This window comes from Hemitrygon akajei, chromosome 30, assembly GCF_048418815.1.
Source record: "Hemitrygon akajei chromosome 30, sHemAka1.3, whole genome shotgun sequence".
Lineage (NCBI taxonomy): Eukaryota > Metazoa > Chordata > Chondrichthyes > Myliobatiformes > Dasyatidae > Hemitrygon > Hemitrygon akajei.
This window is the reverse complement of record NC_133153.1, coordinates 15801044-15827575: the sequence shown is the minus strand read 5'-3', so window position 1 is coordinate 15827575 and position 26532 is coordinate 15801044. Positions and strand designations below refer to the sequence as shown.

General features: G+C 40.1%; 1 protein-coding gene across 3 annotated transcripts in view; it reads left to right on the top strand.

Moving 5' to 3' along the window:
• The window catches only part of znf710a (zinc finger protein 710a), a 137428-nt gene that overhangs the window by 97832 nt on the left and 13064 nt on the right, over window positions 1-26532 (top strand). For 2 of the 3 annotated variants that reach the window (XM_073033039.1, XM_073033038.1), the window contains exons 2-4: window positions 10525-11969; window positions 20780-20971; window positions 25423-25597. In XM_073033039.1, the coding sequence (XP_072889140.1) occupies window positions 10563-11969; window positions 20780-20971; window positions 25423-25597 (1774 nt within the window). In that variant the 5' untranslated portion in view covers window positions 10525-10562. Of the gene's footprint in view, window positions 1-10524; window positions 11970-20779; window positions 20972-25422; window positions 25598-26532 lie in introns of those variants that run through there. The other variant, XM_073033040.1, reaches the window with a different exon arrangement.

The following is a 26532-nucleotide window of genomic DNA, read 5'->3' as shown; positions in this document are numbered from 1 at the left end:
CCTTGCAATAACTACACCTTGAAGACAAAAGAATAATTCTGCGAAAAGGTGTTTGAAAAGCACAAGTCAGGAGATGGATGCAAGAAAATTTCCAAGTCTGTGAATATCCCTTGGAGTACATCATCAAGAAGTGGAAAGAGTATGGTACAGCTGTAAACTGGCCTAGAGCAGGCCATCCTCAAACTGAGTCCCTGTGCAAGAAGAGGACTAGTGAGGGAGGCCACCAAAAGACCCATGATAACTCTGGAGGAGTTACAAGCTTCAGTGGCTGTGATGGGAGAGGTACATAAAACTGTTGCCTGGGTACTTTACCAGTTATGGCTTTATGAGAGAGTGGCAAAGAGGAAGCCGTTGTTGGGGGGAAAAAACTCACATAACATCTCGGCCAGAGTTTACCAGAAGGCATGTATGTGGAGACTTTGTAGTCAGCTGGAAGAAGGTTCTATGGTCTGATGAAACCAAAGCTAAGCTTTTTGGCCATCAGACTAAATGCTATGTTTGGCCTAAGCCAAACACTACACATGAAAAACACACTGTCCCTACCGTGAAGCATCATGCTGTGGAAATGCTTCACTGCAGCTAGCCCTGGAAAGCCTATGAAGGTAGAGGGTAAAATGAATGCAGTAAAATACAGGGAGATCCTGGAGGAAAACCTGATGCAGTCTACAAGAGAACTGTGACTTGGAAGATTTGTTTTCCAGCAAGACAATGATCCCAAGCATAAGGCCAAAGCTACAGAGGAAAGGCTTAAAATGGAAAAGCTGAAATCCTGGAGTGGACAAGTCAGAGTCCAGACCTCAATCCAAATGAGAATTTGTGGCTGGACTTGAAAAGGGCTGTTCACTCATGATCCCCGTGCCATCTGACAGAGCTTGAACAGTTTTGTAAAGAAGAATGGGGAAAAATTGCTGTGTCCAGATGTGCAAAGCTGATATAGACCTATCCACACAGACTCAGGGATGTAATTCCTGCCAAAGGTGCATCTACTAAGTTTTGATTTGAAGGGTTGCATACTTGTGCAGTAAATTAGTGTGTGTGTGTGTGTGTGTGTATTAGTTAAATAAGTAGTGGAGAAACAAGTATAGTGAGGTAGTGTTCATGGTTTTAACGTCCATTCAGAAATCAGACGGCAGAGGGGAAGAAACTATTCTCGAATGAGAATTGAAACAGAATCAGGTTTATTATCAATGACATGGTATGAGAATTGTTTTGTAGCAGCAGTACATAGAAATTCTTCTCTTTCAAAGTTACAACATAAAAAAATTAGTGCAAAATAGTAATACTGAGCTACTGTGTTCACAGACCATTCAAAAATCTTGTGGAGGGGTCCCTAAAACTTTGAGGGTCTTCAGGCTCTTGTACTTCACTAGTAATGAGAAGGAGCATGATCAGATTGGTGGGTGTCTTTAATGATGGATTTGTTAAGTTAACCATAAACAATATTTTCAGTCTCGAAAGTGCACCCTTTGGTGGTCTGTGTTTCTGTTCTCAATTCCTGCAGATGTTAACATTCCTTCCTATTTAGATTGAATTTCCTTGTTTCCATTTAAAAATTATTTCTGCTCACTGATTCATCACAAGTGAGCAAAACAAAATGCAGTAGATGGAAATGTAACAAAAGTAGAAACTGGCTGAAAATATGGAGAGGCGAACAGCATTAATGTTTTAGACCACTTGCCTTTCATCAGAATGAGGAAAACTGAAATGTTTGAAGTTACAGGCAAGGGGATGGTTTGGAGATAACAAGTGTGATAAGATGGAGACTGGTTGAAGGACAAGTACTGACAGTGCTATTTATAGGTCTCTTGGAAAGATAAATAGCAAGAGAATGAGAGTGAAGAGGTGAGGAAGTGGAAAACAATTGTAGAACTTTGAAATATGAAACAAAGTTGCTGGAAATCTTGGTGTTCTTTGGCAGTGGGATCTCTATGTATTAGTATACCTGTATTAGATATTGTGTACTTTGATTTACTTCAGATTGCGGTATAATCACAAAACTTGGTAAAATAGTACTCTGGCCTTTTCTAATGTTCCAAAAATGGCTAACATAAGCTAAAGGAATAGCATCTCCCTGTTCAACTAGATTTGTTACAATCCTCATGATTTTGCATCAGATGCAGATTGCCAGCCTTTCTGGTTTGTATCAGAACCTGTTATCCAGTTTTGATTGAAGTTGTAACACCATTTCCTCAACAGATGATGCCTGATGTGTTGAGTATTGTGACATTCACATCTATTTCTGATTTCCAGTGACTTCAGTGTTTTATCTTCATTCCAGTGCTGATAATTTTTTCCCCTTTTGTTCTTGTTTATTTCTATTGACACCTTCAGACAGATTAGCTGTGATCAGAAGGCTTTCAGCAGCCTCACTCAGCTGTCACCCACCACTTGTCTCATTCAGGTTTGCATAGTTTCCACCATATCAGACACTACTTTGTTCTTTCCACCTCCCTCTCCCGTCTCTGTAGTTTAACATTTCTTTGATTTCTAATGATCCCATTCTGCTGAAAGGTCAGTAACCTGAAATGTTAGTTTACTTTCTCCACAGATGCAGCCTGACTTAATGTTAAGTAAATATTTGGCAATGAATTCTGCAAATTTTAAAGTGTGTAACTTTGAACTGACAATACCAATGCCACTACTAAATATCTTCCAAAATGTAGAATTTCTCTTATAACATCTTCAGCAGCACACTTCCTTTATTCTATGAGACTGATTGTATTGAAGTAGAGGAAAATACAAAGCTCTGAATAGATGTGTTTGTTAAAGGTTGTTTCAGCAAAGCACAAATGATAACATTGTCAAGTGAACAATATAAATATTCTTGAATGAGATACTCTTGCATATGTATTGAATTCCTGATTTGTCTACTAAGTGTTGTATTCTGATGTTTTAATCCAAGTTTCTTTCAGAAATCAGGAGAGTAGCACAAAACTTCGAGTCGATACAACAAAGGAAAATTGAAATGACCAGTAGTAGAGATCTGCTAAGCGCCAAGTGACAAAAGAATTAAGGTCTTGAGATGACGCTGTGTTGCGGTCAGCAATTTTTATATCCATACACAAGGAAGGTTCCGTTCAAATTTTAGATAAGTTGACCAGTGAGAGAGCTCTTATTCAAGCAATGCAGAACACAGGCTTCTGGAGCTTTTGAGCATTATTACCAGTGTAGCCACTAGGGGAACACAGACAATTACATATACCTATTGTAACCACTAGGGAGCAAACTAAGCAGTTATTTGTACATAAGTAATTATAGAAAAAGAAAAAGTTTATTGTTAAACTGCAAAAAGAATAACAGTTTAACAGTCAAATACAACATGTTGTAGTCTGCAAACTACAGTGGGTTCCAGTTAATTGGGACATACAGGACCTGTACATTTTGGCCCAATTAAGCAGCTGCCTAAATTAGCCAAAGTTTCATGAGAATAGATAAATGGGTATAAAAAAGACTGAGTAATTGTATATTAAAATGAATTACAGGACAAACACTACCAATACCACCACAGTACTATAAAACTATTAGTTCTTAATAGTAATCAACAGAGGAATTCATTCATTGTAAGCTGTGGTGTTCTTATCTGTGCAGAGACTTAGTGTGGATAACAGACTACCCTCATACAATTCTTTTGACAATAACATCCTCCAAAACTTCATTTTCATTATAGCATTGAAGATGCCTGCCAACACCTTCAAATTTTTCATAACTTGAAGTAGGAAAATACTTCCATTTTCACTCGCGGCTGTTCCTGACAACTCCAAGCCTGAAATCAGTGAGCAAAACAGTTCTGAATTGTCTAGCTTATTTCTCACCAACTATCCGTGATAAAAATCACTGCTTTTTAAGCATTCATGCAACTGATGCTACTTAAAAACTGTTTGCTTTAAGCACAGTGTAGTGTCTAACGGCTGCTGACATGCAAGTGACTGACGCTAGTTAGAAGCTGTTTAGCAACAGTCTCCTGTCCCAATTAAATCGCATAATGTCCCAAATAAACAAAAGGGAATCAGGATATTTTCTCAATTACTTTTGGTTCTTTAAGAGTTGTCCCAAAGAAGCCACTGTCACAATTGACTGATGGTTTAATTAACCAGAATCCAGTATATATTGTATGTGCCTTTCATACTAATATCAGCAATAATATATTAACTTGCAAGTATGTAAAGAAAATAAAATTTCAGAAATTTGGTAGCTCATTCCACAGATGTTTTTTAAATACTGTTCCAAGTTTAAGTTTATTATCATTTATCTGTACATATATACAACCAAATAAATCAACGTTCCTCCGGACCAAGGTGCACCCACGGAACATATTGCATTCAGCACACAAAGCAAAAATATTACTGCAAATAAGTTAATAAAATATAATTCAGTGTTTGTAGTGTGCAGTGATGAGACCTCAGTGGCAGGGTGTTCATTAGTGTCTCAGCCTTGGGGAGGAAGCTGTCAGGCAATCTGGAAGTCCTAGTCCTGAAGGTAGTGGGTCAAAGAGATTGTGGAATGGGTGGCAGGGATCCTCAACAATGCCTTGAGTTCCTTGTATACAATGCTTCTGATAAATGTCACAAATGGTGAGGGGGGAGAGAAGGGAGATTCCAGAGATCCCCTCGGTTGTTTTTGCTATCCTCTATAGAGTCTTGCCGTTTGTACCACACAATGATGCAGCCAGACAAGACACTGTCAAAGGTATTCCTGTAGACGCTTAGAATGGGAGCAGAGAGCCTAGCATGTCTCTTTCTCCTTTGAAGTTTCAGTTATAAATGTTTTCCCCTTTCTCCTTAAATCCTTTAGTTCTCGATTTTTCCCCAATCCTCAGAAAAAGGCTGTGTATTCTCTCTATCTGTACTTGCATGAGTTTTTATACTTCTATAAGAGTGCCATTTCAGTATCCTAGGCTCTGGAATAAAGTCCTACCAATATCCTTGCAAATCTTTTTTACTGTAGGAAAAATGTTATTGAACTGAAAGTAGTGGAGAGATCAAAACTGAAGAATACTCCAGTGTGCTTCACAAGTGTCTTGTAGAACCATGCAATGACCTTCCTATTGTTTTTATACTCATAACTTTGAGGGCAAAGAATCTCAATATGTTAAAATGGAGAATGGGTGACGAGCACTCTCAAACATTTGCTCGCAAAGAATCTAGGTTTTGAGACATTAGAAATCTGCTTGGATGGGGAAGTGGATTGGGGGTGGGGCTTGTGGTAAGGATCCAATCACAAACAAGAGAATATCTGCAGATGCTGGAAATCTGAGCAACACGCACAAAATGCTGGAGGAGCTTAGTAGGCCAGGCAGCACCTATTGGGAACAAAAGTAGGGTTGCTGTTTCGGGCCAAGACCCTTCGGCAGGACTGGAGGGAAAAAAGATGAGTAGATTTAAAAGGTAGGGGAAGGGAGAGTAACAAGGTCATCGGTGAAACTGGAAGGGGGAAGGGAGAGATGAAGTAAAGAGCTGGGAAGTAAAACGGATAAAGAGCTGGAGATGGGGGAATCTAATAGAAGGCCATGGAAGAAAGAAAGGGGGTGGGGAGAGGAGCACCAGAGGGAGGTGATGGGCAGGCAAGGTGAGAGGGAAAAGGGGTTGGGGAATGGTAAAGGGGGGGGGGGGCATTACCAGAAGTTTGAGAAATCATTCATGCCATCAGGTGGGAGGCTACCCAGACAGAGTATAAGGTGTTTTTCTTCCAACCTGAGTGTGGCCTCATCTCAACAGTAGAGGTGGCCATGGATTGACATAGTAAAATGGGTGGCCACTGGGAAATCCCACTTCTGGCAGGTGGTGAGTAGGTGCTTGGCAAAGCGGTATCCCAAATCTACGTCAGGTCTCACCGAAATTCAGGAGGCCACACCAGGAGCCTCCTGGTGGTGGGATCCCATTGGAGATGGTGGAAGTTGCGGAGAATTATGTGCTGGACGTGGAGGCTGGTGGGGTGGTAGGTGAGGTCGAGAGGAACCCTATCCCTGGTACAGTTGTGGGAGGATGGGGTAAGAGCAGACGTGTGAAATGGAAGAGATGTGGTTGGGCAGCGTTGATGGTGGAGGAAGAGGAAATCCTTCTCTTTGAAAAAGGTCATTTCCTTTGCTCAGGAATGAAAAGCCTCATCCTGAGAGCAGATGCAACAGAGGCAGAGGAATTGAAAGAAGGGGATGGCAGTTTTATAAGTCACAGGGTGGGAAGGGCTGTAGTCCAGTTATCTGTGAGAGTCCATGGTGGATAATAGCCATCGGTGGATAAGCTGTATCCAGAGATAGATTGAGATCAATAAAGGGAGGAAATGGTGTTGGAAATGGAGCAGGCATATTGAAGCAGGGTGGAAGTTGGAGGCAAAGTTGATTATGTCGACAAGCTCCACATGTGTGTAAGAAGCAGCACTGATGCAGTTGTCAATGTAGTGTAGGAGAAATGGGGGATGAACACCAGTGCAGGCTTAGAACATATATTGTTCTACGTAGCCGACAAACAGGCAGGCATAGCTGGGATCCATGCAAGTGCCCATGGCTACACTTTTTGAAGGAAGTGGGAGGAGCCTAAGGAGAAATTATTGAGAGTGAGGACAAGTTCCATCAGCAGGAGGAGAGTGGTGGTGGAAGGGAACTGGTTGAGTCCAGTGTCCAAAAAGAAATGGAGAATTTTGAGGCTTTCCTAGTGGGGGATGGAGGTGTATAGGGATTGAATATCCATAGTGAAAATATGATATGGACCAGGGAACTTGAAATCATTGAAAAGATCCAGAGTGTGTGAAGTGTCATGGATGTAGGTAGGAAGGGTCTGAACTGGGGGAGAGGAGTTTGGTGAGGAATAAGACAGTCAAGGTATGCAGATATGAGTTCATTGGGACAGGAACAAGTTGAAACAACTGGTTTACCTGGACAAGCAGGTTCGTGGATCTTGGTTAGAAGGTAGAAATGGTAGATGTGGGAACTACGAGGTTGGTGTCAGTGGACTGGAGATCCCCAGAGCTAATGTCAGTTGTGTGGGAGACTATGGCCTAAGAGTTATTGCTGTGCCTCAGTAAGGTAGAGGTGGTCTGCCAGACTACTACAGGACCCTCTTTATCTGTGGGTTTGGTAGTGAGGTTAGGATTAGTACAGAGGGAGTGGGGAGCCGAGTGTTCAGAAGCGGTGAGGTTGGAATTGGAGAGGAGTGTTGAAGTTGAGACATTAGATGTCCCATCGGCAGTTAACAATGAAAAGGAGCAGAGCAGGCAGAAGACCAGTTGCGGGGTATCCAGGAAGAGGAGGAAGGTTGAAAACAGGAGAAGGGACCATTGGCGCAGGGTGGAGAGTCCTTGTCAAAGAAATAGGCTCGGAGACGGAGGCAGGGGAAGAAAAGCTAAGCGTCATGGCGGGTGCAGAACTTGCTGAGGTGTGGCGCGGGGGTCAAAGGTGAGGCCCTTACCGAGCACAGAACGTTCTGCCTCAGAGGGAATGGTGAAGGCTCGGCACGGATGAGAGCTGGGATCAGAAGAGGAAGAGGGCTGGTAGTAAGGGTGCTCTATTTCCTGCTTCACAACTCCTTTAAAAATACTTCCTCATTGTTGGGATAAGCTGACATTTACAACAGTACATTCAACGCTTTGAGTTTATTTTGCTCCTCCATGCTGGCCTCTACCCATGGATTCTTGTAAATATGATTTATCTGAGATGAAGTCTCAATAGAAAATTACTTTTCTTCTTTTAGTGACTTGTATGGAAATTGAATAATTCACTTCTGAGTTTTCACTCATTTTCTAAAACTGCACATAATTTTATAAAGCTCTACAATTTCCTTTAATCATTCTCCAATCTCCTTTTCTTGATTCCCTATTAGTCTTATTAATTAGGCTTTCATCTGCAGGCAGTCCATGGGTTACGTATGTGTTCCGTTCCTGAGTCCGTCTTTAAGTTGGATTTGTACGCAAGTTGGAACAAGTACATCTGGTATTATTTAGCCAAATACGTGCGTGTGTGTGTGTGTGTGTAGAGATATATATATATAGAGAGAGAGAGAGATATATATAGAGATAGATATAGAGATAGATATAGAGCGAGATATATATATATATATATATATATATATATATATATACACACATATATAGAGAGATATATATACATACCTCTTTCATCTCTTTCCAAATGCTTTATTATTTCCACTTTATTTTCAATCGCGATCGCTTCCCGTCAATGGAACAGAAACACTGCGGGCGGCGGAGTCCTGAGCTGCTCCGGCTCGCGAGGTCCGCTGGGTCCTAAGGACCCCGCACTGAGACAGGCTAAATGGGACAGTGCTGGGTTTGGGTATTTGATCTTCCTCAATATTCCGCGTAGGAATTTAAACTGGAGGTGGCAATGTTTTTTTTTACGAGGTCGAGTTTTGAGCTCGACATCAACCTAGCACAGATGGTACGGGAGTCACTGGATCGACATCAACCCGGCACGGGACCGGTCTGTCACTGGATCGAACTCGAGCCCGGCACAGATCTCACTGTGCCACCAGCCGACCGGAACCGGGGTGGGGGGGGGAGGGGGGAATGGTGGTAGCAGGGGCTGGGCGAATCTTACTAAGAAGAATTTAAGCCAAATACAAAGTTAAGCACTCAACACAGTGTCAATGGTAACGACTTAAAATGGCAGACGGCATTCCCCTTCCTCAGTTCATAAGTACGAGTTGTCCGTAAGTCGGACGGTCGTAACTCGGGGACTACCTTTATATTTAAGTATTTGGAAATACCAATTGCCAATTTTTCTTTAATGACCAGAGGGCTAGTTTTCTGTAGTGCTGTATATTGTCAGTGGCACTTCACTTTGTCCTTATTGTTTTGGTTGATAAGTTACAAGTAGTTTGCATGATTTTGACACATTTCCTCTTTTGTTTTTATACTGAAACGTATCTTGATCTGTTTCTTCAATTTTACAATTGTGTTGCTATGTGAATAAAAGTGTATCAGTGTATCTTGCATATGAACTTCTGGCAATGCAGTATAAATTAGTAATCTAAATACTCCTCATCTAAATTTTGAAAAATTGGATTGCTACCTCTCATGAAGTGAGAAAGCAGCTTTGGGGGGGAGGGGGAAAGTTTGGATTACAAGTAAACTAATTACCACCAGTTTTTGCAGATTCAACCCAAATTCTCTCTGCTGCAGCCCCACCTCCTTTCGGTAGTGTATTTTTAAGTTGCACAGCTTTATTCAGGATATGTTATATGACTTGCACAAAACCTTAAATTAAAAATGGAGAAAGGATTCTCTGTCACAAATTTAGAAGTAACAAAATGTAATTTGCCCAAGTTAAATTGTACTGATCTGTGGTTCATATTCTGAGATACTTTTCAAAAATGGGACATCAAGGAAATACTTAAAGGAAAGTGTAAAAGAAGCAAGCTAATCCAGATACAAGTGAATGCACAAAATAACCTTCCTAGCAAGAGAAGCTCATTGTTCATAATGGCCTTTGTGGCAATGTGTGCATCATTCTGAAGCTATCCCAAGGGTTCTTAATGAATATAGCTGTTTATTTGTATGCTCAGGGATTAAGTTAAAATCTTACATGCATCATTTTAAGTAGGATGCATGTAAGATTTTAACTTAATCTCTGAGCATACAAATAAACAGCTATATTCATTAAGAACTCTTTGGATAGCTTCAGAATTTCTTCTAAACATTGCAACAGAGGCATGAACTTGGAGACGTAGGCCTGAGCCTCCTGTTGTGGGAGACCAACCAAGCTTGTTAGTCACCTGACTAATGAGCTTGCTGTTTCTTTGTGGAGATACTTGGTTGCACATCAGCTGGGTCTAAACTGATCAACTGTGCAGAGCCCCTCATCTGTAGACAGTTGTGCATGAAAATCCCAGGAGATCAACTTTTTCTGAGGTACTTCAACCATCTGCTTAGCACCAACAATCATTCTATGGTCACAGTTACTTTGATCACTTCCCCCCCCCCCCCCCCCCATTCTGTTGTTCGTGCTGAGCAACTGAACATCTTGATCATGTCTGCATGCTTTTATGCATTGAGTTGCTGCCACAAGATTGGCTGTTAGATATTTGCATTAATCAGTAGATATATCTAATAAAGTGGCCATTAAATAATTCAATTGATGTACATTGTACTTCTCTCCCTTGTAACCATACTTTGAATGAGAATGCTAGATTCTAGGTTGGCTGGTACTTGTTGGAAATTCTGGAAAAAGTTCAGTACTCTGAACTTTAAGGTGAGAATGTAATTGGGAAGTCACAGGTCATCAGCTGTGTGGAACTTCTGGACTTGGGTGTTTGCATATGGTCTAGACTTTCAACATAATCACAGAGGCAATGGCTAGAAAATTCTGAAAGTATCTGGAAAATGTTATACTAATTTTTTGTATGAATATTTTGATTCTGAGATTTGTACTCGTGTAACTATTGGCTGTATATGAATATGATTATGCTGCACATTTTAGAGTGAGTTTTTAAATTTTAGTTAATCAGTTAATAAATTGTTAAATAGGGCATTTTTTGTGTGTGTATATATTTGATTTTTTTTTTGTTTGTCTTACAGATATCTCTTGGAGAGCAGTCGGTAATGCATTGAAAGTCATGGATCACCTTGTAAATACTGGAACCCAAACAGATCCTGTTGTGATACTAAATTTTGCACAAGCAGTTACTTTGGGCCTTGTTGGTCAGAATGGTCTTTTGAATTTTCCATTCAAAGAGAATGGAATTTATCATATACCAGATGCATCAGTTAATGAGAGTACTGTACTTGAGCATCTCACACCAGAGCAAAGTCCTGGACTGGATGTGATTAATACTTCAGAATGTTATGAACAACACGAGGAGGAAAGTTTAGAAGTGGAGAATGGCTTTATACCTTTTGAAAGACAAGCTAGGAGAAGGAAAAGGCAGCCAGTGAAGTTAGTACATGCTGAAAAAAATGATGAGAATTGCAAGGAAGAAACTGTTGAGGAGGAGTACAATGCAGGGAATCAATCCAATACTGTTCTGTATAGAAATGGAATAAAAATGATTGACATTAGTAACTTCAAAAGGAAACATCTACACCGTCCTCTTCGTGAAAGGACTCAAGAAGTTCAAGTTGTTGCCTTTCCTCCAGCTTTTAAGGAAAACCTCCACTGCAACTCTTCTGACCAACAGGAAAAGATTGGCACTGAAGGGGAAAAAATAATAAGCAGCTATTTTGAGACAAACAAATCGGCAAACTTAAGCCAAATGGTAGAACAATTTCCAGAGGAGTCAGTCACTCAGAATCGTAACTTTGTGTGGCAGGGCCAAGTGCCATATGAAGTGGAGGTGTCTGCTCCACAACCGGAGGATCGAAACAGAAGAGCACAGATAGATCGTTTGGATATTAATGTACAGATTGATGATTCGTATTGTATTGATGTTGGGGAAGGGCAGAAACGATGGCAGTGTCGATTGTGTGAAAAATCGTACACTTCTAAATATAACTTGGTTACTCACATATTGGGCCACAGTGGTATTAAACCTCATGAATGTCAACACTGTCACAAGCTTTTTAAGCAGCCAAGTCATTTACAAATGCATCTTCTCACTCATGAAGGCATACGGCCACACAAATGTGAGGTATGTGACAAAGCCTTCACACAGACTAGCCATCTAAAAAGGCACATGTTACTGCACACTGACATCAAACCTTACAGCTGCAGAGTTTGTGGGCGTGGGTTTGCCTATCCAAGTGAGTTGAAAGCTCATGAAGCAAAGCATGAAAATGGCAGATGTCACGTTTGCATTGAATGTGGCTTAGATTTTGTGACGCTCATTCAGCTAAAAAGGCACCTTGTTGCGCATCAAGGTCCCACACTATATGAATGCACAGAGTGCAACAAAACTTTCAGTTATCGGAGTCAACTCCAGAATCATATGATGAAACATCAAAACATCCGGCCGTATGTCTGCACTGAATGTGGTATGGAATTTACTCAACCTCATCATCTGAAGCAGCACTCGCTTACACACAAGGTAAAGCTGTTCAGTTTGCTATTCATCTGAGGATTTTCAAATTAAAAATGAGTTTAAAATCTTTCATTTATATTCATTGATATTCAGTTGCAAGAAAAAGTTTGTGAACCCTTTGCAATTAACTGGTTTTCTGCATTAATTGCTCATAAAATGTGGTGTGACCTTTTCATCTAAGTCGCAATTACAGACAAACACTATCTGCACGAACTAATAACACAGACAATTGTACTTTTCATGTCTTGAATACGTTGGAAGAAGTATGTGAACTCTTGTATTTAATAACTGGTAGAACCTCCATTAGCAGTAATAACCTCCACCATATGTTTCCTATAGCTACTGATCAGACTTGCACAATGGTGAGGAGGAATTTTAGACCATTCTTCCATACAAAACTGTTTCAGTTCATCAATATTTCTGGGATACCTTGCATGAGCAGCCCTCTTCAGGTCATGCCACAGCATCTCAATTAGGTTAGACACTGGACTCTGACGAGTCCATTCCAAAACACTCTCTTTCTTTTTAAGTATAGAAACATAGAAAACCTACAGCACAATACAGGCCCTTTGGCCCACAAAGCTTGAGAAGAGCTTTGTGAGGAGCTATTAAGCCATTATCTCGAAAATAGTGGGCTTTGTCTGTAACCTGACTTGGTGTGTCTTTTTTCTATGTAGGGCAGGGCACCTCTACAACCGACACCTCCAATCTCATCTGGATCACCTGACTCAAAATAGCTTTTGTAGAAGGCATTACCCCTTCCACAAGGGGTAATTGTGATTGTTTAAATGATGTACTCAGTATTGACGAGAACTACAATCGTTTGTGTTATTAATTTGGGCAGATTGTGTTTGCCTATTCTTGTGACAGATCAGGCTGCATTTTTGAGTAATTAAAGCAGAAAAACAGGTAATTGCAAAGTGTTTACAAATTATATAGCAGTCATTTTTCAGAATTTAGGAGTTGTACAAAACACTCTGATTCAAATTTGAATTATTTCTACCAAAAGATAAATAATTTTATTAGCTTATCAAGCTTAAAGCAGATTTCTAATTTGATAATTGAATGTTACATCAAAACAATCAAATTAGACAAGGCACAATATAAAAAATAAAGATTGCCACCAATAGCACTGCTTAGATGTTGCATCTGTCAGTTGATGACATTTGGTAGTTGTATGTTGTAACAGCCAGTAGAAATAGAAATGGGTTAATTTGGTTATAATTTTACTTTCAGATTGCTTAATGGGCACAGCTAAAATCTAGTATTTATATGCATTGTGACCTGTGGCTGGGAGGGATACAACTGTATGAAGACTTTAATGTTTTGCTGTTATTACTGAGCAGAATAAAATCTTTATTGAGTTTGTGGATATTTTAGTTATTTTTCTGTTGTCCGTGGATAAACAATGTTTTCCTTACCTACAGGGCTATTTTTCAACATAATTCAATAGAATTAAGGGCTTGAAGCAACAAGAGCTGCCTACGTTTTTTTCCCTTAGAGTTCACAGAAAATGAAAGGATAAGATAGTACAGTACATGAAACAGTATTGTGCAAGAGCAAGCTATTCAGCCCACCATGTCTTTGATGCCAATCCCAACTAATCCCATCTGCCTATTCATGGTTTATGACCTTCATTTTCTGTGTGTCCATCCAAACACACCTTAAATGTTGCTTAATATCTGTTTCCTCCACTTTCTCTGGCAGTATGATCCATATATCAACTGGCCTTTCCTGTTAAATTCTTTAACCTATACTTTAAAGATGAATCAAATGGTGATCTCAGTAAGACGTATTAGACCTACAATAATGAAAGGGATTGGCAGTGTACAAATAGAAAGGCTGTTTCTTTGTGCTGAGAATTCTGAATTTGAGAGATGGGTATAATGACAAGATGGCGATTGGCCATCCCTGAGGCAAAGGTTGGGATCTATTGCTTTACCCTCAGGGCTGTAAAATTCTCTACCCCATAGGACGGTAGGTGAGTTTATCATGGCTGGAGTTATTAGATATTTGAAAACTGGGCCTTGTGATAATCGAAATTGGTCAGGATAATTGAGCAATTATCTACCGTCTTGATATTGGGCATTCTCCAACATGTGTTCAGGAATCACTAAGTTGTGAAATAACTGAAGTGCCTTTAATTGGATTTTTCTCTCTCTGTTCAGTTCTATAAAACAGTGGAGCAGTGTTTTGTAGGCTGGCCTTGTTTGAAATTATTTGAGGTGTTCAAAATAAACTATTAGTACAACTTAATTTGTGAAATCTACCAGCAGTTATTGATGGGACCTCAGCTCTCGGAATTATTCATAAAAGTATGTATAGTGAGTAGAAATGTGAGCAGTCAGTTGTTTCATTTTGCGCTCCTTTTGCAAAGCATGTATGCTCTGAAATTAGTGTAGGAAATCTGAAATAGAAAATGTTGAGCTGGGGTATTGTAATTGAAATATTTAAACTTTAGTGAAGAGTTTTTCTCACAGCTGAAAAAGGAAGTTTAGGATTCTGTTTGAAGCACTGACTAAAATAAATTAGAGTAAACGTTGTTGCTCAGCGATTTTGGCAGAAGAGAAAGGGGGAGAAGAGGGGAGCAGTAGTGATGGGGGATTTAATAGACTCTGGACATGAATGGGATGCCTGGGTGGTATGTTGCCTGCCCCCCCTCCAGGTCCCAAGGTCAGGGATGTTTCGGATCAGGCCCACAGCATTTTGGAGGGAGAAGGAAGCCAGAAAACTTGGTACATATTGGTATAAATGACGTAGGAAGGAAAAGCAAAGAGGTCCTGAAGAGCGAATTTAGTGAGTTAGACAGAAAGTTGAGAAGTAGGACCTCCAGGTAGTAATTTCTGGATTGCGACCTGTGCCACGTGCTAGTAAGGGTAGAAACAGGATGGTTTGGTAGATAAATGCATGACTGAGAAGGTGGTGCAGGAGGTAGGGCTTCAGGTTCTTGTATCATTGGGATCTCTTCTGAGGAGGTATGACTTGTATAAAACCTGGTTGCACCTGAACCTGAGGGGAATCAATATTCTCATGGGCAGGTTTGTTAGAGCTGTTGGAAAGGGTTTAAACTAATTTGGCAGGGGGGTGGAAATGGAGTGAAAGGACTCAGGATAGAACAGATGGTTAAAAAAAAAGCAAAGATAGCGTGCAGTCTGCCTGTCAGGACGGGCAGGCAGATGATGGGACAAAATTGCAGCCAGCGTGGTGAGTATCCGTGCAGGGATGCAGAATCAGAGGGCAGCAAATACAGTACCCAAAGTGTTATATCTCAATGCATGCAAGAAATAAAGTGGATGATCTTGTTGCACTATTACAGATTGTCAGGTATGATGTGGCCATCGCTGAAGAATGGTTGTAGATGGGATCTGAATGTCCAAGGTTACACATTGTACAGGAGGGATAGACCTTTACCAGGCAGAGGGGGTGGTGTGGCTCTGCTAGTAAAGAATGGCATCAAATCAATAGAAAGATGTGACATGGGATCGGAAGATGTTGCATCCTTGTGGGTTGAGTTAAGAAACTGCAAGGTAAAAAGACCCTGATGGCAGTTATATACAGGGCTCCCAACAATAACTGGGATGTGGACCACAGGTTACAACAGGAAACAGAAAAAGCATGTCAAAAGGGCAATGTTATTGTAGTCTTGGGAGATTTTAACATGGGAAAATTGGGGAAAATCGGGTTGATAATGGGTCTTGACAAGATGGCTTTTTAGATAGATAGATAGATACTTTATTCATCCCCATGGGGAAATTCAACTTTTTTTCCAATGTCCCATACACTTGTTGTAGCAAAACTAATTACATACAATACTTAACTCAGTAAAAAATATGATATACATCTAGAACAGTTTGTCGAGCCTACTAGGGTATTATCTAACTGGATTGGGTGTAATGTGATAAAGCAGAGGCGATAAGGGAGCCTAAGGTAAAAGGAGGAGTCAGTGATCACAATATGATTGAGTTCAACTGAAGTTTGATGGGAAGAAAGTAAAGTCTGTTGTACCAGTATTTCAGTGGAGTAAAGGAAATTAGTGGTATGAGAGGGGAGATGGCCAAAGGAAACTACAAGGATGATAGCAGAGCAGCATTGATGTGAGTTTCTGGGGAAAAATGAGGAAAGTGCAAGGATATATGTATTTCAGAAATACTCAAATGGCAAAATAGTACACCATGGCTGTCAAGGGAAGTCAAAGCTAATGTAAAAGCAAGAGAGCATACAACAAAGCAAAAATTAGCAGGAAGATGGAGGATTCTGAAGCTTTTAAAAATCTACAGAGAGCAACCAAAAGAATCATTTGCAGGGTAAAGATGAAATAGAAAGCAAGCTAGCAAACAACATCAAAGTGGATAGTAAAAGCTTTTTCAAGTATTTTATTTAAAAAAAGATGAGTTGAGAGTGGATATAGGACCACTGGAAAATGAGGCTAGAGTTAATAATGGGGGACAAGGAGAAGACAGATGAACTAAATGAGTATTTTGCGTCATTCTTCACTGTGGAAGACACTGGCAGTATGCCGATTTTGAAGGGTGTGAGGGAAGAGAAGTGAGTGCAGTTACTATTACAAGAGAGAAGGTACTCAAAAAGCTAAAAGATCTAAACGTACACAAGTCAGCCAGACCAGGTGAATTACACACTAGGGTTCTGAAAAAGGTAGATGTAGAGATTGTGGAGGCATTAGTAATGATCTTTCAAAAATCACTGGATTCTGGCATGGTGCCAGAGCACTGGAAAATTGCAATTGCCACTTCACTCTTTAAGAAAGGAGAAAGGCAGCAGAAAGGAAATTAGACCAGTTAGCTTGACCTCGGTGGTTGGGAAGATGTTGGAGTCAATTGTTAAGGATGAGGTTATGACACAGGACAAGATAGGAGAAAGTCAGTATGGTTTCCTTGAGAGCAAATCTTACCTGACGAACCTGTTGGAGTTCTTTGAAGAGGTAGCATGTAGGATAGATAAAGGGGATGCAGTGGCCTTTGAGGTGCTACGTAGGAGGCTGCTTACAGGAAAGTTGGCATGGTTAGAACATTGGCTGATTGCTAGGAGGCAGTGAGTGGGAATAAAAGGATCCTTTTCTGGTTGGCTGCCAGTGACTAGTGGTGTTCCGCAGGGGTTGGTGTTGGGACCGCATCTTTTTAAGCTATATATCAATGATTTAGATGATGGAATAGATGGCTTTGTTGCCAAGTTTGCAGATGATATGAAGATTGGTGAAGGGGCAGGTAGTGTTGAGGACATAGGTAGGCTGCAGTAGTCAGATTAGGAGAATGGGCAAGAGTGGCAAATGAAATACAATGTTGGAAAATGCACAGTCATGCACTTTGGTAGAAATAAATGTTCTAAACGGAGAAAATCCAAAAATCTGAAATGCAATCAGATTTGGGAGTCCTTGTGCAGAATAACTTGAGGTTAACATGCAGGTAGAGTCGTTGTTGAGGAAGGCAAATTAAGTGTTAGCATTCATTTCAAGAGGCCTAGAATGCAGGGATATGCTGAGGCTTTATAAGGCACTGGTGAGGCCTTTCCTTGAGTATTGTGAACAGTTTTGGGCTCCTCATCTAAGAAAAAATGTGCTGGCAATGGAGAGGGTTCAGAGGAGATTCACAAGGATGATTCTGGGAATGAAAGGGTTATTATACGAGGAACATTGGATGACACTGGGTCTGTACTCATTGGAATCTAGAAGGATGAGGGGGGAGTCTCACTGAAACCTTTAAAAAGGCCTAGACAGAGTAGATACGACAAGGATGTTTAGGCGAGTCTAGGATAAAAGGGCACAACCACAGAATAGAGGGCTGTCCATTTAAAACAGTTACAGAGAAATTTCTTTAGTTGGAGGGTGGTAAATTTGTTACCATAGACAGCTATGGAGACTAGGTTATTTGGTGTATTTAAGGCAGAGATTGATAAGTTCTTGATTGCACACATTGTCATAGGTTACGGGGAGAAGGTTGGGACCTGGGCTGAGGAGGGGGAAGAAGGGTTCATGATTGAATGGTGGAGCTGATTTGATGGGCCAATGGCTTAATTATGCTCCCATGTCTTATGGTCTTGATGCCTTGTTGTAAGAAATACCTTGACTCCAAAATGAAAATCAGAAAATGGTAGTGAAGACAAGTAGATAAGGCATCATCAATGGAAATGATCTATGGATACTGCCTAACTTCATGGTATTAAATGCTGGTTGTTTTTAAACTTGGATTTTTAGCAACTGCATTTTTTTTGCAACATTTCAACTTGTAATCTGATTCTGAACATACAGGCATGATCCCTTATTCTTATCTTTGAAAATTATCCACATGATCCCTGGTTGTATTTATAACTTAAATCAGAAATTTTAACATTTTCTAAAGACTGCTATAAAGCCGGTCGGTGGTATAGTGGCATCTACGCTGGACTTCAAGATGAGTGATCCTGGGTTTGAATCTGGCGGGCTCCTTGCATGCTTTCTATCTGTGCTGGGTTGAACGTCAAGCTGTAGCAACTCTGCCTCGTAAAAAGTGCACACAAATGCTATGGAAATGGCAAGTTTGCCGTCTGATGCAGCACAAGATGCAGATAAGAACAACTATAGACTGCCATTGCTCCAAGCCTTTAACAGTAACAAAGTTTGTCAATTAGTTAGTAATCTAATGGCACTCTTCCAAATCTCTTCAGCCATCTATTTCACTGGAGCGTGGTTCAAAATGTGACAGAATGCTAAATGAGGCTTGACTAAGCATTTGGGGAGGAACATTATGGTGCTGTATTTAGTTTTTAATTAGATTGTCCTTTCAGCATTCTTTTAGAATTTGCTTTCAACCCATGGCATTCAATATAATTACTGTATACCAAGTCTCTAGCTCTCATGTGTAGATTAATTTTCAGCCCAGCAGACTTTGTAAATGCTTGGAGTGAGTTATAGCACTATTTTAACTTAGTGGCTGGGTTTGTTTCTCCCATGCATCCAGGTCTAATTTTTACTTTACATTCTAGTAGGGTTCTGAAAGCACAGTGCAATCATTAATGTTCAAATTTTCACAAATAATTAATGTTTTATGTAACAATGTTTACTTTCGTGCCATTGAATTGACTTTATTTCTTAAATTCTTGACACACAGGAGTAAATATCTTTATTTTAAGTCTCTGTCTAAATGTGCTGGCTGGTGGTGTAGTGGCATCAGCCCAGGACTTCAGAGCGAAGGTTCCCAAGTTCGAATCCAGCTGGCTCCCTTGCACGCTTTCTAATAACCCAACCTCATAAAAACCTGCTTTAAAAAAAAACGCTGTCACAACAGCGTTCCGATGACTCCACTCAGAGTTGAGGGATTCTTCTTTCTGTCTAAATGTGCACTGTACTTTAAAGCAGATAACTTTGCTTTTCTTAAAGCTTTTGCTCCAATCTTGAATATTTTTTGAATTCACATTGATGTGCTGTGTCCTCATCAATTTGTTTTTTGGGGTTTTCTTTAGAAAGTTACTAGGGTGGTAACATTGCAATCAGTGAGTTGTTTTTTGTTTTGTTGGTTTTCCCTCTTGCTGTGTGACATCTCGCTGCCCCTTTATTAACAGGGGAGAGAGAGCCTGTGGCCTGTTAAGTTGTTGGGTGAACAGTTAGTTTTTGATGCCCTGCAGATCATGGCCTCCCTTTGAGGACTTCACTGTTGTGTGGTGGGTGCTAATACTTCTTGCTGAATAAGAGAGGGAGGGTTGATGCTTTGTTGCTTGTCTGTGGGGGAGACAAGCTGTCACTAATTTTGTGGAAGTCCACGAAGAGCAAGAATTCTAGGTTATATATTGTATATATTTGCTGATATTAAATTGAACTATTGGGAATTTCCCTCTATTCCAATATTTTTTTGCAACCAAGGTAATTTTTTTCTTGCACAGTGAGAATGTGACAAGCTTTCCATGCTGCATTGAATAACTCAATCATTTGGTATCATGGTCAATGTTCTTATCTCACTGGAGAGGCAGTGTGGAAACTGAAAAGCTTCTAACAACTATGGGACCAAGGATTTAATCACCTTGGAATGAATTCAGGCCAACCAGCATTGTAATGACAAAGGGGTGGCTAACAATCAGGTTAAGACCCTTCATCAGCACTGAGCATAGAGGGGAGGTGACTGGTATAAGTAGAGGGAGGGGTAAGGCAGGAGGTGTTAGGCCACAGGTAGGGCCTTGATTTTCCAATTATGAATAGCCTGCAACTCCCAACCCCATGTTCACACTTGATCTACCTACGTGCTCTTAATCCCTGTTTGCAATCTTCTGTTCCGTCTGCCTATCACCCACAGATTAAACCTAGCAGGTCCCCTATCTCTTCCCCCAACTGGTTTATTTGCCCATCATCCTTCCCTTGTATGGTTCCTTCTCTGTCTTGGATTCCAGAATCTGTAGTCTCCACTTATCACTCTAGCATCTGTCTCTACTCCAACTGCCTCCTTTTCTCTCCTTATCGGTTTCTACTTATCACTACCAGCTCCATCCCTTCAGCATCTGGTTTCATATACCTATCCGAATCTTCCTCCAAATCTGGTTTCCGTGGAGTTCCTCCAAAAGTTATTTTGGCTTCTGTTCACAGCAACTGCAGTCTGTCTCCATTTAACCACCTCTGCTGGTCCACTCCACTTCCAAAACTGTTGCACTGTGTATCCACCTTGCCTCTTTCTGATCAGGCTAATTGCAGTGTCCATTTTTGTAGCTCACCATTTGAGTTTTGGCTTCACTTCCAGGAACATAAATTTTTTTAAAGAACTACTATGTTTGTGAACTGTGCCTAACAAATGAGGTGACAAATTATTCTAAGTCTTACCTGTTACTATTCTCCCCTCTAGGGAGTTAAAGAGTTCAAATGTGAAGTGTGTGGACGAGAATTTACCCTTCAAGCAAATCTGAAGAGGCACATGTTGATTCATACCAGTGTGCGAGCTTATCAATGCCACATCTGTTTTAAAACTTTTGTGCAGAAGCAGACTTTGAAGACCCACATGATTGTTCATTCACCTGTCAAACCATTTAAATGTAAGGTAAGAGTAAAGGATAACCTTCTGATCTCCTTGCACTTTTCATCCACTAATAGTACAGTGGGGAGGACATAGAGCCAGCGACAGGTCATTTGTAGATATAGCTATAGGAAAAAAAATACTAACATCTAAATGAACTGGAAAATTGCAAGCATTTACGGGTGTACAGAAAAGAGCTATTTATCTTTGGGAACTTAGAAATAAAACAAGCTTACTAATAGATAATTGGAATTTAGACCTTTTCCTTTCTTCTCATCTACACTTGTTTTAATGTATGTTTTCCTTGTTTCTCTGGTTTGAAGACCAATTATATAGTGATATTCTTATTGTCAGTTGAGAGCATGAAATTTAGGTTCATTTTAGCAATCAGTAAAAAGGATGCTTGAAAGCTAGGTAGCACTGAGTTGAGAAGGAGGTACAAAGATTTTTGGAGGGAAAATGCAAGCTAAGTGAAGGGGTAAGGACATTATATTTGCACAGATTACTTAAATTGACTAAACTTTTTGATAACATTGAGTGGCCTGACAATTGATCTAAAATTGTATATGGTGGTATCAAGCACTTATTCAGCACTAATCACTGGGGGACTGAACACTTGGAAGCACTTGCAGAGGAGCCTTTGATCAAAGTTTATTTTGTGATTCATAATTATCAAAGGTTTTTGGTGTTTCAGAATTGCAGTTCATGGTGCATATTCACCATGAGGTACCTTAATATAAGTGTGTAATTGAAATAAATTAGTAAAGCAGTCCCAGTGATTCAACAGTGCTTGTGAATTCTTATACCCTTTTAGCCACTGGAAATATAAACAGATTATGGTGTGCAGCATGTGTTAAAGCTTTGAGTAATAATGCCCATTAGTTGAGCATCTTATTAAGAAAAGTGATGCTACACTACCTGAAAATGTATCTGCAGGCAAAAGCAGGTTGATTATTATTTCCACACACAAAATGCTGGTGGAATGCAGCAGGCCAGGCAGCAACTATAGGAAGAAGTACAGTCGACGTTTCAGGCTGAGACCCTTCGTCAGGACTAACTGGAAGAAGAGATAGTCAGAGATTTGAAAGTGGGAAGGGAAGGGGAGATCCGAAATGATAGAAGACAGGAGGGGGAGGGATGAAGCTAAGAGCTGGAAAGGTGATTGGCAAAAGGGATACACAGCTGGAGAAGGAAGAGGATCATGGGATGGGAGGCGTAGGGAGAAAGAATGGGGGAGGGGAGCACCAGAGAGAGACAGAGAGCAGGCAAGGAGTGTTTGTGAGAGGGACAGAGAGAAAAATGAGAGAGAAAAGAAAAAAATGGGGGGGGGGGAGGGAGAGAGAGAGAGAGAGAGAGAATAATAAATAAATAAATAAATAAGGGGTGAGGTAAGAAGGGGAGGGCGGCATTAACGGAAGTTAGAGAAATCATTTGATTTTTTTTCTTTTCTCTCTGACTCTCTCACAATGACTCCTTGCCTGTTCTCCATCTCCCTCTGGTGCTCCCCTCCCCCTTTCTTTCTCCCGAGGCCTCCTGTCCCATGATCCTCTTCCTTCTCCAGCTGTGTATCCCTTTTGCCAATCACCTTTCCAGCTCTTAGTTTCACCCCTCCCCCTCCTGTCTTCTCATATCATTTCAGATCTCCCCTGCCCACTTTCAAATCTCTTACTATCTCTTCTTTCAGTTAGTCCTGATGGAAGGTCTCGGCCCGAAACGTCGACTGTACTTCTTCCTATAGATGCTGCCTGGCCTGCTGTGTTCTACCAGCGTTTTGTGTGTGTGGCTTGAATTTCCTTTCCCTCCTTAAATTAGCACCCAAGATCATTTAATACTGTTGCTTACCTGGTCTGGATGCCTTGGGCAAAGCTTGCTGGCCTTTTTAAAATTAAATACTGCTGAGTGATTTGGTTAATTAAATTCATTGTTTGGTTTTAGATTGAAAGAAAATGCATCTAATTTTGCAAAGGGCAAAAGTGAGTTTGAGGATTGAGGGAATTTTAGAAACCCTTTAAAAGGAGGAAATAGAATGTAAAGTTAAGAGCAAGAAATGTATAATGTATTGTAATTCTAGAAATACCTGATAAGAATAGCAAAAATATTGGTCCCCTAGTTCTAAGAGGAATTAATACAGAACATTAAATATTTGACTTTGGTGCACTTTGATATTTTCTTGTGTAAAGTGATATATCTTATGTCATGTTTAATATTTTTCAGACTTTTAGGATGCTTTTGATTTGATAAACTTAAGTTTTCAAGACTTTGTAAGATACAAAAGGTTACTCTATGTGATAATGCTTAATGGAGGTGTTTAATGTACAGAAAATGGTGACGAAAAATCATTCAGGTTTCTAGAAGTAGAATGCCTTGGGGGTCATTGCTTGTGTCTTGGTTAGCTGCAATCTATATTAATTTTGGATATAACATTCTTGATTCCTTCATTTAAGTTTCCTGTTATTACAGTGATATGTGGGAAGGTTCCATTGACCAAGAGCAAATTCTATGTTGGGTTCCTGCAGCATGTGACTGGCTTTCTAACTCCCAGAGTCTTCTCAAAAGGCACAGCTCTGAAGTAGAATTGGATATTATCTGAATGTCCAGATGCTAAGTTCAATACCACTCTTACCAGAACAGTCCACTTAATTGGTACCTCATCCACTACAGTCGAACAGAGGCTGTATGTAATGTGCCACCTATGAAATGTATTAAAGTTAGTCTCAGTAATTTTATATAATAGTAATATAAGACAAATGCAAATGTCTTGTGTCATTATTGTACCTGCCTCGGCTACTTTTTCTGGAAAATTGCATGCACCATCTTCTGCATGAAGTAGTTGTCTCCTGGGGCCTTTATTAAATCCTCCCCCCACTTAAACCTGTATCCTAGTGTTTGGTCCCCCTTCCCTGGATTAAGAGTATATCCAATTTATCTACAACCTCCCATAATTTTATATACCTCTAATATCTCTTCCCCTCCTCCCCCATTGCCTTTTAATATCTCTTCCACTCCCTGCATTCTCCTATTCTCCTATGCTTCAAGGAATAAAGTCCTAGCTTGACCAGTCTCTCTTTATGACTGAGTCCCTTGAGTCCCAGCAACATTCTTGTAAATCTTTGTATTTTTTCTAGCTTTATTACATCCTTTCTATAACAGTATCCAAACCTGTGCAATACTTCAAGTGTGACCTCAGAGTCTTGTACAAATGCAACATAATGTCCCAACTCTTGGACTCAATGTCCTGAATGACGAACAGCATGTCAAATGTAATCTTCACCACCTACTTTCAGTGAACTGTATACCTGTATTCCTAGGTCCCTTTGTTTCAAATTCTCTCAGTGTGCTTCCATTTACTATGCAGGTTGTACCATGATTTGATTTGATAACTTCAATACCAGTTTGCCTAAACTACTCTTAACATCTCCAAAGCCTGATTTCTTTCACTGAAAAGGACAGTAAGTTCTTGGGAACACAATAATTGAAATATTTCTTTCCAGGTTGCACATCATCTTGACTTGGAGATGTATTATTGGGTCTAAATCCTGAAACAGTTCTCAACAGCGACGTGATTGTACTGTTATCAAAAGGAATACAGTAGTTCAAGAAAGTAGCTCCCTAGCACCCACCCTTAGTGCAACGAGGAATGATCAGTAATTTGTGGCCCTCACATCAATGCTCATATCTTAAAAAATAAATTTTGTTTGCTATAATGTAAATCTGTTTGAGAGATGACAATATCTATTCGATTAGATGGAATGCAGAAGAGAGCACTGAAAGTAACCAGATTACACAAAATCATATTATCCTGTTAATTCCTTGCATTTCTAGTGCTACCCTCCACCTTTACGCTTGCTGACTTTTCTGCAGACCCGGGTAACAACTTGGAGGAATATGTTTTTTTTTAATTTAAGCTATTTGTACTGAAATTAGTGCCAAATGAGCCTAGATCAGACTGGATGTTGAAATGGGAACCTGTAGTTTGTATTGCATTATAGGTCGTGAGAAATGATTAATTTTAACATTTCCTCTGTCTAATCCTTTTGTGCTCTTTATTGTCACACATTGATGTTTAGCTATCTTAAATTATGCAAACTCTTTACAGTGGAAGAAGTGCACTTGGGAGTTTTTGATCTGGTTCACTGGTTTTATGGTAGCATTTGTCATTTTGGAGGCTAACACAAACTGATGCTAATGTCCATTTTTGATGACTTTCTGTAATGTGTTCGAAGTTCAACTGCTAGGCATTATGTAGTGAATGATTAACATCACAATATGGCAATGTTTAACCATGATTTACCATGGTAGTTCACCTGTATCAATTGTTTAGTACTGCTTCTGTCCTTTTTCAGACAACTCAATAATAGTTGGATGACAAAAAAATTACTGCATTCTATGCAAGAAAATACAAGGACCCATCTTTAAGGTGTAACTTAAGAGATTTTAACCTTAAATGAGATTAATGTACTTCATGGGTTTTCCAGGTTTGTGGTAAAGAATTCAATCGGATGTACAATCTCCTGGGTCACATGCACCTCCATTCCGACAGCAAGCCTTTCAGGTGTCCGTACTGTTCAAGCAAGTTCACCCTCAAAGGGAATCTAAGCCGGCACATGAAAGTCAAGCATGGTGTTATGGACATTGTTCTAGATGGACAAGGTACAGTATAGATACATGTATGAAGTATGGATCAAATGCAAAAACTTGGAGTTTCACTTAGCTTTTAAATCAAATTAACAAGTCTGTAGCAATTCTTGAAACATGTAGTTAGTACAGTTGTAGTTAAGTGTTTTTGTACAAATCGGTTTTGCATATCAATTTATGCATTAGAGCTGCTACCAGCAAGTGTTGGACACAGACTACAGACCAAAACTCTACAGTTCTCCAAATGAAGTCTGTATTGATGAAGGTGACCCCTTTATGGATAAGGAATTAAATGCCTTTGTACTTGGCAATGTAAGGAAATTCCCATTATACCAGTTGTCTTGGTTCATTCTCCTGACATAGGTTGAAAGCACATCAATTAGACAGATTGAGGTGGTAATGCTGTGTCCAAAATGGCTACCCTACTACTTCAATAGTTACAAGGTGTTGTGCAAATCTTTCCTTCGTATCCCTTGAGTTATCCTCACTTAATCCCATCCCATGTATCCCTTGATGCTAAGTTGCCTCTCACTTTTCAGAGGCAATACTTGACGCTGCCATGGAGAATTTCTGGGTCATAAATTCATTTTAACACAGAAGCAGCCCTTTTGGCTCATCCAGTCTGTGCCAGGCTATTAACCTGCCTCATCCCATCAATCTGTACACGGGCCATAGTCCTCCATACCACTCCCATCCATGACCCTATACAAATTCTGATTGTATTTTTTTTTGAAGTAGCTAAACCAGACAGGCTAGTAAAATTAGAGAGGAGCTGGTACTGCAGTATTCCAGTGTAACTGACGAAAATGGGCCAGGAATTTTGTATATGCGAGCTGCCAGAAATTGTTTTCTGTGGAGTGTGTCCATTGCATTCTAACTGGTGAAAACAAGATTGGTTGGTGTTAAGGTTTGGGTGATAAATTGCACAATAGATTTCGTTCAGGCTCCTG